This window comes from Ursus arctos, unplaced genomic scaffold, assembly GCF_023065955.2.
Source record: "Ursus arctos isolate Adak ecotype North America unplaced genomic scaffold, UrsArc2.0 scaffold_4, whole genome shotgun sequence".
NCBI lineage: Eukaryota > Metazoa > Chordata > Mammalia > Carnivora > Ursidae > Ursus > Ursus arctos.
This window is the reverse complement of record NW_026623056.1, coordinates 2185748-2200825: the sequence shown is the minus strand read 5'-3', so window position 1 is coordinate 2200825 and position 15078 is coordinate 2185748. Positions and strand designations below refer to the sequence as shown.

The following is a 15078-nucleotide window of genomic DNA, read 5'->3' as shown; positions in this document are numbered from 1 at the left end:
TCCTATTATTTTTATCTTTATATGATAGCACTAAATCATCTTGAAAGTCACACACACACCAAAATTTGTATCCTACAATACAGACATTATTAATATGTGAAAAACAGTTTTTAAAAGGTTCAACAGATGTTCCACATATGTCATCAGGGAAATGTAAAGTAAAACAACAATGAGATGTCACTGCTCACCTATTAGAATGGCCAAAATCCAGAACACTGACAACACCAAATGCTGGTAAGGATGTGGAACAACAGGAACCCTCATTCATTGCTGGTGGGAGTGCAAAATGGTACAGCTACTTTGGAAGACAGTTGGCAGTTTCTTACAAAAAAAAACATACCGTTACCATATAATCCAACAATCATGCTTCTTGGTATTTCAACAAAGGAGTTGAAAACTTATGTTCACACAAAAGCCTGTGCATGGATGTTTAAAGCAATTTTATTCATAATTGCCCAAACTTGGAAGCAACTAAGATGGCCTTCAATAAGGGAATGTATAAATAAATTGTGGTACAACCAGATAATGGAATATTATTCAGCATGAAAAAAAATGAGCTATTAAGCCATGAAAAGGCATGTGGAGGAATCTTAAATGATTTCACCTATTAACCTGAAAAAGGACATACTGATGATTCCAACTATATGACATTTTGGAAAAGTCAAAACTATGGTAAAAAGATCAGTGGTTGCCAGAGAAGAGGAGAAGAGATAAATAGGAAGAGCACAGAGGATTTTTTGGGGACAGTGAAAATACTCTGTATGACCTTACAGTGAGGGATATATGCCATTACTCTTTTGTCCAAACCTATCAAATGTATACCACTAGTAGTGAACCTGTAGGTAAACTATGTACTTTAGGCAATTATGATAAGTCAATGTAGATTCATCCTTTGGAAAGATAAACCATTCTTGTTAGCGATGTTGATAAAGGGAGAGGCTATGCATGTGTGGGGGCAGGGGATATATGGGAAATCTTTGTACCTTCTTTTCAATTTTGTTTTAAACCTGAAACTGCTCTTAAAAAATTGAGTCTTTATCCCTGTGTAAAGCCCAAACAAATTAAAATCTGAAATTTAAAAAAAAAAAAATGAGTCTTTAAAAAAAAAAGTTCAACAGGTTCTGAACCACAATTTTTTATGAGTTATATGAAGACTGTTAAAGCATTTTGACCAGTCCTCAACACCTTGCCAACAACTTGTTGCTTTGCTACCTGATTGTTACTCAGTGATGGCTGAAAGTGAATGACAGCTTGGTAATACTGCTCTAGAGTCTAGATTCAGGAATTAGAAACTTGGTGCCACGATATGGGCAGTGGATAATAGCATGGGTACCACCTGGGATCATGTCAGAAAAGTAGCATCACAGCCCCCAACTCAGATCTTTTGAATCAGAATCTGCATTTTAACAAGATTTCTGGGTGATTCTTATGCACATCAAATTTTGAGAACCACTTATCTAGAGGACTTAGAATAGGATAGAGGATGTGAATTAGAAAGTTTTCAGAATACTGTATATTCACTGACGAACAACAGCTGGTCATTGCAGTGCTATATTTAGATGGCCATCAAGTCCTTTCTTGCTAGGGCGCCTTTGTGAGGTTTTTGCCTCTATTGTTTGTTACAGTTGGTTGCTAATCAGGGGACAAGGGAAGCATCAGATGACAAAAGATTAACTTTGCTTTATTAAGTTCACTGAATCATTTTATTTCTGTGAAAATGTTTTAATAGCTTCATGACCACCATGTCTTTCATTTTCATTACTTTTTAAACACCTTTTAGATATCATTATAACAAACCTTGTTGGGCAGCCAGCTATAGAACCAAGTAATGAATGCATAAATGTATTTTCCCAGGTAGGAAATAGTATGTGTAAATGGTTATCAATAACACTAAATGTTGATTTTTAAGGGCTGTGATAAGTGGGTGGATATATGCATATATGACATGGAGAACCACCTTTCTTTCACCATTACAGAGCCCTCAGGTCTCTGGAATGCAAGAATTCCAAAGTTTGAGAACTGAGCCTCCCCCTTCGTCTTCCTGGAGGTATCTTCATTCATTTGTTCATTTATTCAACAAATATATTTTTTGAACACCTCCCATGTACCATATGCAGTTCTGGGTGCTATGGGTATATGAGGTATAATGACAGATGAAGTCTTTCCTTTTATTGAATTTGTCACCCAGGGAAGAGACAGATAATAAATAAGTATGAAAAGATAATTTTGGATGGTGATATTAATAAAAGGTGTGAAGAAACTAAAGCACAATAATGTAATAAGCATGACTAGGGGAGCATCAGTGAAGGTCCCTCTGATTTTTTATTTGAATCCTGAAAGATAAGAAAGCAGTCTCATGAAGTATTAGGGGCAGAATATTCCAAGGAGAGTGTCCAGAAGTGTAAAGCTACTGAGTTGGGAATAGGGTTGACATGTTCTGGGGCCAGAAATAGTTATTGTTGCTGGGGTAGTGTGAGAGAGATGGAGACTGGTACAAGATGAGGTTGGAAGGGGGATAGGGATTAGATCATATGGGGTGGTGTAGCCTGGACAAAGAATTTGGGTTTAAGTGAAGGGAAGACTTTAGAGGCCATATACATTAGCTGTTACTAGCCCTTCTAAGTGAACTACTATCCAAGATTATAAGTTGTTGGTCCAGAAAGCAAAAAGTTTGAGACTTTTTCCCACCTATGTGGGAATTGAGAGGGCTTTAAGATAAACTGTATACTTGAATAAAAAGAAATTTTCTTTACAAGGAATATCCAACAGACTCTAGTCACAAACTGCCAGAACCTTGACGCACCAGTTTGTCTCAATGAGAACACTTTGCCCTCCACGATTGTCTTGAGATAAACGATGTACTTTATGGCAAGTGTATCAGTCAGGGTTCAGGGAAGCAGAGTCAGCAGGACCATATACTGAAATTTATGACAAGGAATTTGCTTATAGGATTGTGGGGGCTGGCTAAGCAAGTCCAAAATGAGTAGAGCCGAGTCAGGAAGGGAAAATCATGGGCAGACTGGGCACAGGCTAAAGCTGTGGTCCACAGGCAGTCAGGAAAGGACAGGATGAAATTCCATGGATACAGGCAAAAACTATCATCCAGTGGTGGAATTTTCTCCCTCTCTTCTGGAAGCCTTAGTCCTGCTTTTAAGGCCTTCCAACTGATTAAGTCTGGCTCACCCAGATTATCCAGAATAATCTCTTTTACTTAAAGTCCATTGATTAGGGACTTTAATTACATCTGCAAAAATCCCTTCAGAGAAACACCTAGATTAATGTTTGATTGAACAACTGGGAACTGTAGCCTTACCAGTTAATACTTCAAGAAAGCAAGTTATCACAGCAAGTTTAAAGACATCCCTTTATAATCTTAAACTAGCTCAATAAACGGTTAATGGTCTCTTAGATGTATCACACAATCATTGCAGACTCACTCACATTATCGTGTGACAACATTATGCCATTAACCTAGCAGATGCTGTTATTCTGAATAGTAAGATGAATTGATTACCATTATCCGTTTAGAAGGTGTTAGGTTAATGACATCATTTTTGTGGCATAAAAGAGTTTGCCGATGAAGCCAAGAAGGTTGCTTAATGGGCCTCATCTCTTGTGAGTATTAGTAGCTGCTGGGAGTTTTAGTGTTCCAGGGGAAAAGTAGAAGCCAGACTGCAAGTAGGAAGTATTTCTGGGTACACATTTCAGGTGCTGTTCCTAAACGAGACCTCAGAAGAAAAGGATGCAACACTACAAAACCCCGGTAGTTTGCTGAGATTGATTTTCTCACCCTGAATAAATAGCTACTTTATAAATAATTATATATTTGTAACATATATATATATTTTTTTTTTTTTGAGAGCTCCCCACATTGTAAGCTTTGGGCCCAGGAAACAGGGATCTACCCCTGTATATGAATTTTTATTATCTTTTTTTTAACTCAAAAAAATTATTCAGGTAAGACTGCCTCTCTTTAGATCTACAATGGCCTATCCATTAGTTATTGGTTTCACTGTCCTGAAACACAGTCACTTATGATGAAAATGCCTCATCTAGCTGAGACCTATCTCAGTAAAACAGACGGGGTTTATTTCAAAAGGAACATGCTCGCTTTCACAGTGGATCTCAGGAGAGCCGTAAGGCATTCAGAATGCCTGGTGATTCTCAAATGCTCATCTGCGATCATACGGGACAGAATCAACTGCTAATGTACAGAAATCCATAGACCTTGTACTGCTGGTATTAGGCAAATGCAAAGTATTTTCATTTGTAGCTTTACTTAAGAGTTAGTTCCAGGTTTATTCATTTTTGTCCTATTGCTGGAAAACAAAATACACACTAATCAAATATTAGAACTTATAAGAAATTATCCAGTGAGAAGTCTCCCTCCCTTCCACGATATGGGCTTGTCCAGTTCTCAGTATCATCTATTTCTGGCACCCCCTTCCCCGAGTTCCTGTGTATCCTCTGAGGGTTTCTGTATGCATTGATGATTTTAGATGTTGACCTCTGCTTTCTTTGGGTTTGGATTTGCCTGATATGCTTTTGCAATCCTTCTCTTTCAAATTCTTGGAATCGCTTCATTTTAGATGTGTGTTGGGTTTTGCTTTTGATCCAACTAAAAAAATCTTTTTTTTTAATCATGAAATTGGGCACATTTAAATTTATCAATATATTAGATATTTTGGTTTTGTATTTCTTATACTCTTTTATGCCATGTATTGTTTATATATTTTTTTAAAATTTTCACTGGATCTATAATTTTTTTGTTGTTTCTATTTCAGGAGGGTGTTATATATTGTTCTAATGGTACCTTTATACTCATAAGTTTATATAATTCTTCTAGGCCTTCAGTTTTCTAGACAGTAACTATTATATTCATGCTGACTGATGATAAAGTGAGCATGTTTCTTCATTCCTCTCCTCCTCTTCTACTACCTTATTTTTTCAATCTTTGAGCTTATTTTATTTTGTTAAATTTACTTCTACAGCTATTACTTGACTTGTTGGTTTAAGTCTTTTGCCTCTTAGTTGTCACTGATTTATCATCAATGAAGCTTCTTCTCCCTTACCCCTCCAGTTTTTGTTAATTGTATCATTTCTACATTAACAGGCATGTGGCTTCTACCTTCTGTTTTCTTATCCTAAACTTTGTATTATTTTAATCTCACTTCTACATTTAAAAATATTCAGGGCTCACCACTAAATCTTTTTCTAAATTTTTGTCAGTCATTTATCAGTTTATTTTGTCGTAATTTTCTCAAAAAGTTCTCTTAGAAACAATAGTCCCTAAATTCCCCCCATGTTGAAACTATTTGTAACTTTTAGTTTTGCGGCACAGCTTGGGCGTGTATCATATCCACACCTCACACGTTCTTCCCTTGATCTCCTTGTTGCTCCACAGTCTTCTGGTATCGATCGTTACCATGAAGATAGCTAATATAAGATATCCATTTCTCTCCTTTTGAGCGACTTGATCATTTTGTCTGGCTGTCAAATGATTCTCTTTGAAGTCCAATAATTTACCTAAGATAAGCTTTGTTTGACTATGCTGATTCTGTTCCTACTGATGCCACGGTATGTCCTTTCTGTTTGTGTCAGAATGTCTCTAATGTGAGGAAAACCGTATATGATGCCTTCAAACATTTGTTCCGCTCTGGTGTGCTTTCCTAAGGACTCCTCTGATTGCTGTGTTTGTTGGATCTATTTCTTTCTTAGTATCACTTTCCTCTCTCATGTCTTCTCTTACTTTTCATCTTGTTATATTTGATTCTCTCATCTGTGAACTCTGCTCCCCATTATGTTACCCCATAGCCTAGTCTCACTTGAGAGATTTTTCCTGAGTTCTGCCAGCTCGCTTTCCTCACTTCCTGTTACGCCATTTCCTGACTCCTTTCACTTCTGCTCTGTGAGCTTTCTTTACAGAGGTAAGTGCTCTTTCAAGTTTTAAAATTTAATTCGTGACAAAGTGCTCAGTACCAATATATATCTGGCCAATGGCAACGTTTTTCTGGTGGTTGTCTGTGTATTGATTAATTCTGCTCTTTTTAAAATTTGTTTTGTTTGTTTCTAATTTTTATAGTCCTCTGTGCCCCTGCTATGCCAGTTTTTAAATTTTTATTTCTTCTCTTATTTAGTCGTAATGAGTTGGGTTTTTTAGACTTGAAATTTGTAGTAGGTCCCTAGGTGAGAGCTTGTTCTGTGGGATCAGAATGGCCTTCAGTTTTTACAACTACAGGGGCAGACTGTTTTTAGCAAAAAAATGGCTCATATGCACGATTCTGTGTGTAGCCCTGCTTCATCTGTTCCTCTGAACACAGCGAGGTGTTGTGGAGGGCTTCTGCTTCCAGCCTGGTTCACCTCTGCTTACATCCATACATATGAATGAGAGATAAAGCATTTGTACTGAGAGCCCCTCACCTTTAGTGAGTGTCTTTTTGCTAGAACTTTCTGAGACGCTGTTGCTGCTGGCCTTCTTACACTTTCCATACTCATCACTTTATCTTGCGTACCTTCTGCCCAGTGTCAGCTCTTGCACTGCCCTTCTTCATGTTTTGCAGGCCGCAGGTGACCTATATCTTTGGGCTTTACTCACACGGGGTCTGTTTGCCAAATTATATTTCTCTCATTTTCCTGGTTGTTCTTGTATAATACCTGAGAGAAAAAGGGGAAAGATACTGACTTATACAATCATGTTTGTATGGGAAACGGAGAGGGTTTGTTTTTTTTTGTTTTTGTTTTTCAGTCCAAATATATAAAGATGGCATGATACTGTGAAGTTGTTCAACGTTTATGTAGTGTATGTCATATTCCTTGGTCTTGGCATTTAAAGTGTTCCTTTGTCTTGCTCCAATTCATTCTCTCTATATTTAAACTTTGGTCATATTAGTACTGAATTATTCAGAATTATCCAAATAGTAGCTCTTGTTTCTCCACACTTTTATTTACTTGTTCCCTCTAGTTGACATTTCCTTTCCCCCTTGCCAACTCGTCCTCACATCCGTGGTCCTTATTATCAATTAAAATCCTACCTGGACTTAAATATCTACCTCAAATACTGTCTGATTCTTAAAGCTTTTCCTCTGATCTCTGCATATTCTTAGAATCTCGATATGTTTCACCACAATTTCTGTTGCTCATATTTTCTTAGAACAGTACCTTATTGTACTTGATATTTTGGTTATTTGGGCATTATTCCTACTTCCTACCAGTTGGAAGAAAGCCTGCGACTTAGTCATATTTGTGCCCTATTTATGCCTGAGCATAGAACATTGTGCATAATATACATTCAGTAAACATTTGTTGAAATGATAAAATTAAGCAAAAGGCCAAAATTATTTTCTTGAATGCATGGCACAATTTCCTCCTACTTCTCACTGATGCATAATATAGCCACTCATGGGGATAATTGGGCTCTTTTTTTTCTGAAGCCACAGATCCCTGCAGATCAAAGTATCTTACAAGGACGTGATTGCAGATGCACTTGTTTAGTCATGCAGACAGTCAAACTGTGTTTTGATTATTTTAATTGTCTTATTTCAATACAGAATAATTTGTTCTTGGCTTTTTATGAGTCTTTGATAGCTGTTAAGTAGATTAAAAAAGCAAAAATGGAAAACACAAGCTTCTTTAGTCTTCTACTGTGAAATGGTGGATCTCTATCATGGTATAAACACATTGATAGAACAAACTCTGTTAAAATTTAACTTTTTATTTTAAATTGAAGAAAAAGAAATAGCAGGAGCATCAGAGAAAATTCCCCCACATACGCTCTTGGTTTTAGAAACACAAATTTTTGGATGAATTGAAATGAGAATTTTCTCCCCACTATTTCATTTAATTGGGTCTCTTACCAAGTATAATTTCCATGTCATTTTCTTCATCATTTTGTAGCTTTGAAAGCTGTGTTTGATGAGAAAAACCTGTTCCCCAAAGAAATTCTGGATCGGGAACGAAGAGCCAAGCAATTATGTCAAGAAACAAGTAGTGAAGTGAAGATAAAAAGAAATAAGAAGCAATTATGATTGAAAGAGAAATAAATATTTCATTGTCACATGAGGCATGAGTACAGAATGCAGATAAGGAATCAAGAATTCTGTGTCTTTCTTTTACTTTATATTTAAAATTCAGGAAGTTTTGTTTTCAGACAATGTCTTAGTGCTGTCTTTATCCATCACCTTTCACTTTCTGTGTATTCTTAATAAAAGATAGATTGGACTAAAGAGGGGGCAATAACAACTGGCATCGTTTATTCCCAAGTGGTTTTATGTAAAAATGTACATTTTCAGAACAATGTATTCTAACCAGTGCACTTCTGGTTGCTTTGATAGACAAATATTTTTGGTTAATTTTTATTGTAAAAGCTACCTTGAAGTTAAATATGAAAAACACTAACAGTGACTATCTACAAACTAACTGAGAAAGCCATTTCCATGTATTTACACACTTTCTAGTTTCTTTTATTTAATTTTTAAAAAAGATTTAATTTATTTCCTTAGAGCATGAGGGTGATGGCGGAGAGGCGGAGGGAGAGGGAGAAGCAGGTTCCTCCCTGAGCAGGAAGCCCAGGGCGGGGCTCGATCCCATGATGCTGAGATCATGACCTGAGCCCAAGGCAGATGCTCAACCAACGGAGCCACCCAGACACCCTGCTAGTTTCTTTTACATGATTCTGATAATGCAGTTAGACCTTGTCAGTTACAGCCGTTCCTCTTCATTCTCACAGTCTTACGTCCATTCTTCCATGTACTTACTGAGAAATTACTGCATATATTCTACTCCTATATTTTGTTTTACCATTTTCTCAAGTGGCATAGCACAACAAAAGAGTTATTGGCCTTGGAAATTAAAAAATCAAAGAGCCTGGGGCTATATATAGACTCTATGTAGAAGCTCAGGTAGGAAATGTTTGGTTCTGAAACACAATGCCTCACTTTTTTGACCCATTTTTCTTCATAAATATCATCATCTACCAGGTAACCAATATTCTTATGCTGATTTATCTATTGTGTTCTGTAGGAGTAATTAATAAATTCATTCATATAACTTTAATTATTTACTACACATTTGCATTTTAAAGAGTTCTTGCAAAAATATTGGTATTTTAAGAAGAATTTTGCAATAACACACACAAGTAAATGAAATAACAATATATAGGATCCTTCTCTGTTCAGTAACTGCGAAACTTCATTGTGTTTAAGCCTCCCAAGAATCATATATCTATTATAGGGTTAAAACCTGAGATTTGGATCCATTAGAAGAATGCCCAAGTGTCTATGGCAGAGTTGAGATTGGAGCCTGGGTCTGTTTTACTCCAAAGACCATGGTTCTGCACTTCAACTTTCTCTTAACTTCTTTTTATTAGTATAAAGTCAATGGAATGAACTCCAGCAATAGAATTTCTAGCATCAGTGAAGCAAATGTTTTAGTTGGTGGAGAGGATGAAAGAGGAAAGGCTTTCAGAAGACACTGCCTATTCCAGCTACATTTAGGTGCCTCCTGGTCAGTCATCATGACTTCTACGCATACTGCTTTTCTCTCCCTTTGAATGGCAATCACATATGGGAAAGATACAAAAGAAATATGTATTTGCACGCATCAATCAACAAATGTTGGAGAATGTTATCAGCCTGATAAAGGCTCTGGAAACCATGTTGCAGAGGAACAGGTAAAGAAACGGGGAAGTCTGGCATAAGAAAGAGAGTTCATGGGAGATACAACCTATTCTCAAATATTTCAAAGCTGGCATGAAGAAAAAGAGTAGAAGTTGAACCAACGGACACAATTTTAAGGAGACAGATTCTAGAATTTCTTCCTAATACCTACTAAAACAGAAAGAGATGTCTTATCTTCCCTCTCCTTCCCATCTTGGTGCAGAGGAATTGGTGGTAGGCCTGCTGCATGTCTATGAAAAGAAGGAGGAGGAACTGAAAGATCCAGCAGAGATATGCTCACTGGATCCAAGAGACTGGGACTGGGAGGTGGGAGGGGAATTTAGGTGGTAGAAAGGCAGACAAGGTAAGTGGAAGAGATGGCCAGCATAGTAGGGAGGTTGGTTACATTGAGCAAATCAATATTGAGTAAGTAAATGAATAAATCAGTGAATATATTGAGGATGAGAGGCAAGTATCTCACTTTTATAGAAGGTATTTATAAAATTTCAAAGGAGGAAAACTAGAAAGAACCCGGAGATCTTAGATTGGGTTTAGAGATACCAATGTGAATTCGTAGTTGTGAATAGAGAGACAGAGAGAGAGACACAGACAGAGACAGAGAAAGGGAGGGAGGGAGGGAGGAAGGAAGAAAAAGGAAAAAAAATAAGAAAAAGGAGGGAGGGAGGAAGGAAGGAATGGTTAAGAGTGATTAAAAAATTATTTTTGCAGCTTGCTCTCAAATGATTCAGAAAATACTAATTATAATGTATGTGTGTATGCACACACATATACCACATATATATATCTAATACATGTATATAATGTATATGAGATTTTATATTTTTTCTATCTGTATGAGAGGAAGAGGGAGAGAAAGATTAGATATTGGATTGAGCACATATATGTGGTGGAATGTTAACAATTGGGGAAACACAGAAGAAGAGAGGGAGACGGTAGTTCTTTATATTATACCAGCAATTTTTCTGTAAATTTGAAAGTATTTCAAAGTAAATTATTTTTTAAAAATGAAAAAGGTTGCCTTGGGACAAAGGATTTCTTGAGACGCTCTAGCAGAAGCTGAGTAACTCTCACAGGGGTATTGCAGAAAATTCTTGCACTGGTTGGGAGGTTTGATTAGATAATCCATCATTTCGAACTTAGAGCATATGATTTATGAATCATAGATGGATGACAGTACAGTGGAGTGAAATTTGAGCCACAGTTTCAGAAATTTAAAGGAATATTAAAATGTTAAAGAGATGTAATATGGGTACCAAATACTTTGCATAGGGTCTACCCCCCATCCATATAACCACCCATCCATCTGTTCATTCATCCATTCATCCATCCATCTGCCCAGCCAACTATTTAAGACATGTGTAAGGGACTGTTATAGACACCAGGTATACACATATCAATTGAATACACTTCTCCTGCCATCAGCTTTCTGGAGTGAAGGCACATAAAATGCAGTGGTTTAGTAAGCAAAGTTGAATGAACTCACTAGTTTTTCTGGTATGAATTGGAAATTCTTTTACTAGATATATTTTACTTTTTTTATCCTTAGAAATGACTTCGTTTGAAATGATCAGTCTGAAATTGTCTCGTTCATATAATAGGCTTCTCTTTGTAGCCTACCACGCGTGCAAGGCCCTGTGCTGTGTGTAACCCTAATCCCATCTTTAATTAACGTCAGGGCCTCTTCCGGGAAAGGAATTAAGAGGAGCTGTCTCACAAGTAAATTTAATGAGAATAGGACTTTTAAAGGTATGAAAGTCTCTTTTAATGTTACTGTTTCTAATAGTTTGGAACAAAAATGCACACAAAAGGAAAAAATAAAAGGACATTTAGCTATTATGTCTTACTCTTCTAGCTTCTAGCTTCTAATTGTGCTAGGCAGGTAGCAGGGTCTTGCCTATCAAATGTTAATAGAACTTCATAAGCTATTTCTTAAATTAACACTTAGGTTCAATTATTTAAGATCCATTTTTCTACAGTGAGAAGGACTTGCCACATTAAAATAAAATGTGCCAGAATTTTCACTAGACTACTTTGTTTGTAGTGTGTAGATTTACACTGAATATAAATTTAACCTGTTATCTTTTCAGAACATTTTCCTCTTATCACAAAAATATATGGAGCAAACTGACAGGGAAAAAATGCTGAAATTAATCCATGCTCAAACAGAGGAATTAGCTTTTAAGTCCTTTGTTAATGAGAATGTTTACTTGTATGCTTTTAAAGTTTGGAATTATATACATTTTTACTTAAAAAAAAACCTACAAAATGCTAAGAAAGATGATGATATTGAACCCGTAACCTCTTGCTATTATTTTTATACATATTCCCAGATTTGTTTTTTACAGTGGGAAAGTGATGGTGCTCAAATTTATACCAAGACACTTTGGCTCTCACTAATGAATATATATGTATATATATGAAAATATATCCCTAATGCTTTAGGGATAAAATAGAGTTGTAGGAGGAACAGATTTGTGAAAGTATTTAAAAAGTCTGCGGTAATATTTTATGGACAATTGTGGTATCCTTATTGTCTATTAAAAGAGCTTAAACCAGGGAGGAGAAATTCATAGCCATTCTTTTTTACTCCCCAAGAGACAGGAAAATGTACATTCCGCTTGAACTGCTCTAACATAAGGTCCTTACAGAACAACTTCATTAAATGATCTTACTAAGACAGAGTGTCTGTCTCTGTCACTGGAAGGTAAAGTAATGGCCTGTTCCTGGGTAAATCACATTATGATCTGAGTAATATGGAGAAATAATAATTTGGTAGCCAAGGGTACTTGTGATGGATGTTTCCTGGTGTCACTACAGGGGTAGAAAAGCATTGATTGAATGACAGTCCTGGACATTCAGACTTATTATTTATGAATTGCACAGTAGAATAAGAAGAAAGATTGTGCTCTTGAGCTGCATAACTCTCCTTGGAAAATGATCTCTAATAGTGTTAAGTTAAAGCTGGAAATGAGTTTGCATATGTTAGAGCCAGTAATAGTGTTATAACCCAAGATTTAGAAAACATTTAGAGATGTGTAGATGGGCAATTAAGAATTTTAGTGAATTAGGAGATTACGGCCCATAGCGACCATCGGGGCTGTCAGTGAGCTCTAACTATGTCTAGGACATTGAAAGAGGTTAACAGCGTTCTTGAAAAAGTTTTTCTAATGAATTCCTTTGAAAGGTATCTACATTCATTTTATTTCTTTTTTGTAAATTTATCAGAAATAACTACATTTAGCTATCAATAGGGAATATTTGTTTAAAGTAACTGGAACAGATTTTCCATTTTTCTTCTCAGACGTGGCTGATGAATAATACAATCTATTTAATATCTGATTGCCATCGAGGTGATTGATTGGAACTAGAATGAGATCAAAATCCATTCAATTATGCACCCATTTTTTAATAATGAACTGTTGGTAGAGAAAACCACGTAAAAGTTTAAAAGCATATATAAGTAACACCGATGTTTATTATCAAATTACCTGTTTAATAGTATTGTCTTCATATAATTTAGAAAATCAATAATCGTAATCTCGTCTTTGTGTTCAACATAGAGAGTGTATTTCTCAATATCCACTCTCTTTCCCAAGGATTAAAATGTAACCACAGGAAACTCCTGTGACAATTGTGTAATTTGATGAATTGTTGAGAACTCTGTAAATGCAGCAGCAATTTGTCTCTGCATTCTGGGCTTGATTTAGCTTTATCCTTTTCCTCATAGGCATTCTGAAATAGTTATGATGGCATACTCTGGTAATCTGAAGTGCGAGTCCTATGAGAAATAAAAAGAACTAATTATTAGCAAATTTACAAGCCCTGGTACATTCTTCCAAATTCTGTTTCTACTTACCATAAAAGAAGTGGAGTAATGGACGAAATAGTATAAGCTTAATGATTTTTTTAAAAAACGATTATGATTTGCTCTCTCAATTCTTGCCAGTTGCATCATTGATCATTAACCTGATCATGTTAGTCCTTTTATACAAATGTAGTGAACACCTGCTTTGTGTTTAGAGGAATTAATCATACAATGCTCAAGATAAATAAAGCTGGCCTTGACCGATCGGTATTTTATGTACTAAGGTTTCCCAGCAGGCACATTTCAGTTATTACAGTGAATAATTAGAAGTGAATTTGGGGTAAGTACCTTAAAATTAAATAGCTTTTGAATGAAGTACATATTCAGTAATATTGATTATGAGTGTTTAATAGAGTGGGGGAATGGCATTTCAATTCACTTTGATACAGATATTATTTAAATTTATCAAATTAACACATTACTTTTATTCTCCTTAAATGATGTCATTATAAATTTGATGGTCAAATTCTTATAGGACTACTCATCATGTTTAGTTCACCAGTACTTCATGCTTTCTAATGAAATAGGATCCAAAACCCAATGAGGTAAGTGAATTTTTAAGACCTTTTTTTTGTTGTGAACGTATAATTTATTAAGTGCCTAGAAATTTTTTGGGAGAATTGGATGCTCAAATAATGTAAATTTTAGCTATTAAGATTATTAATAATAATGAGAGGATACCCCTCAGATTCCACTATGAGGGAAAATTATATCCTTCATAATATTATTTATTATTATTCTGATACAAACCAAATACATAAAGATGTGCCTAATGAATTGCCACTTGATGACTTAAAAGTACTAATAACATTTTGACTACTTATATGTCTACAAACTGATATTTCTAATCAGACATCTTCTGAGATATTGAATATATTAGAAATTGATACACGGAAATTTATTTTACATATAAAACTTCTTTTATGCACTGGCTTCTCCTATTGTTTCATAGCCACTCACAACTTTATGTACTAATTTAATCCTCAATAAAACATTTGTTTGATAGTATACATTTATATTTGCAGTTTACCAAAACAATTGTGTTTTTTTAAACAATTTTTTATTGCATTTTGAGGTCTTTTTCCTTTGCAAATGGTATATCTAAACAAACAGGATTTAACTACAAACATTAGAAAGCAATTTGAAGTAGCTGGCTAATGACTCCATGTCTTAGTTTTAGAGACTATTTCACTGTTAGTAACCTTTATATGTTATAGTCACTCTTAATCCATTTATGGGTCATGATGACCCTCCTAATAGTCTGTAAAACACTTTAGAAATAGAGTTCTTCATTTTTTAAGGCTAACAATACATTGTTCTGGAGGCTTTCATCTCTACCCCAAATGAAGTTATTTCCTAGTAACCTATTAAACTAGGAGTTATTAAGGGTTACTAAAATGTATTTTTTGTAAGGTAAAATTAGTGTTACTAAAATTTGTAAGGATTTCAGAGTCAATATTTCATGAAGTCTGTGGTAATATTGCAAAACTCATTCTCCAGATGTAGTGAGATGGCTGAATTTCCTGCGCTTTTAGTGGC

At 35.5% G+C, this 15078-nt stretch overlaps 2 protein-coding genes across 2 annotated transcripts in view; both read left to right on the top strand.

Moving 5' to 3' along the window:
• WDR49 (WD repeat domain 49) overlaps nt 1-9830 on the top strand; it is a 124254-nt gene extending 114424 nt beyond the window's left edge. The window contains exon 19 of the mRNA XM_026499147.4: nt 7894-9830. Within this exon, the coding sequence (XP_026354932.2) occupies nt 7894-8024 (131 nt within the window). The 3' untranslated portion in view covers nt 8025-9830. The remainder of the gene's footprint in view (nt 1-7893) is intronic.
• A 490-nt stretch (nt 9831-10320) lies between these two features.
• The window catches only part of SERPINI2 (serpin family I member 2), a 35794-nt gene continuing 31036 nt past the window's right edge, over nt 10321-15078 (top strand). Inside the window, exon 1 of the mRNA XM_026499157.4 lies at nt 10321-14084. The gene's annotated coding sequence lies outside the window, so the exon portion shown is untranslated. The remainder of the gene's footprint in view (nt 14085-15078) is intronic.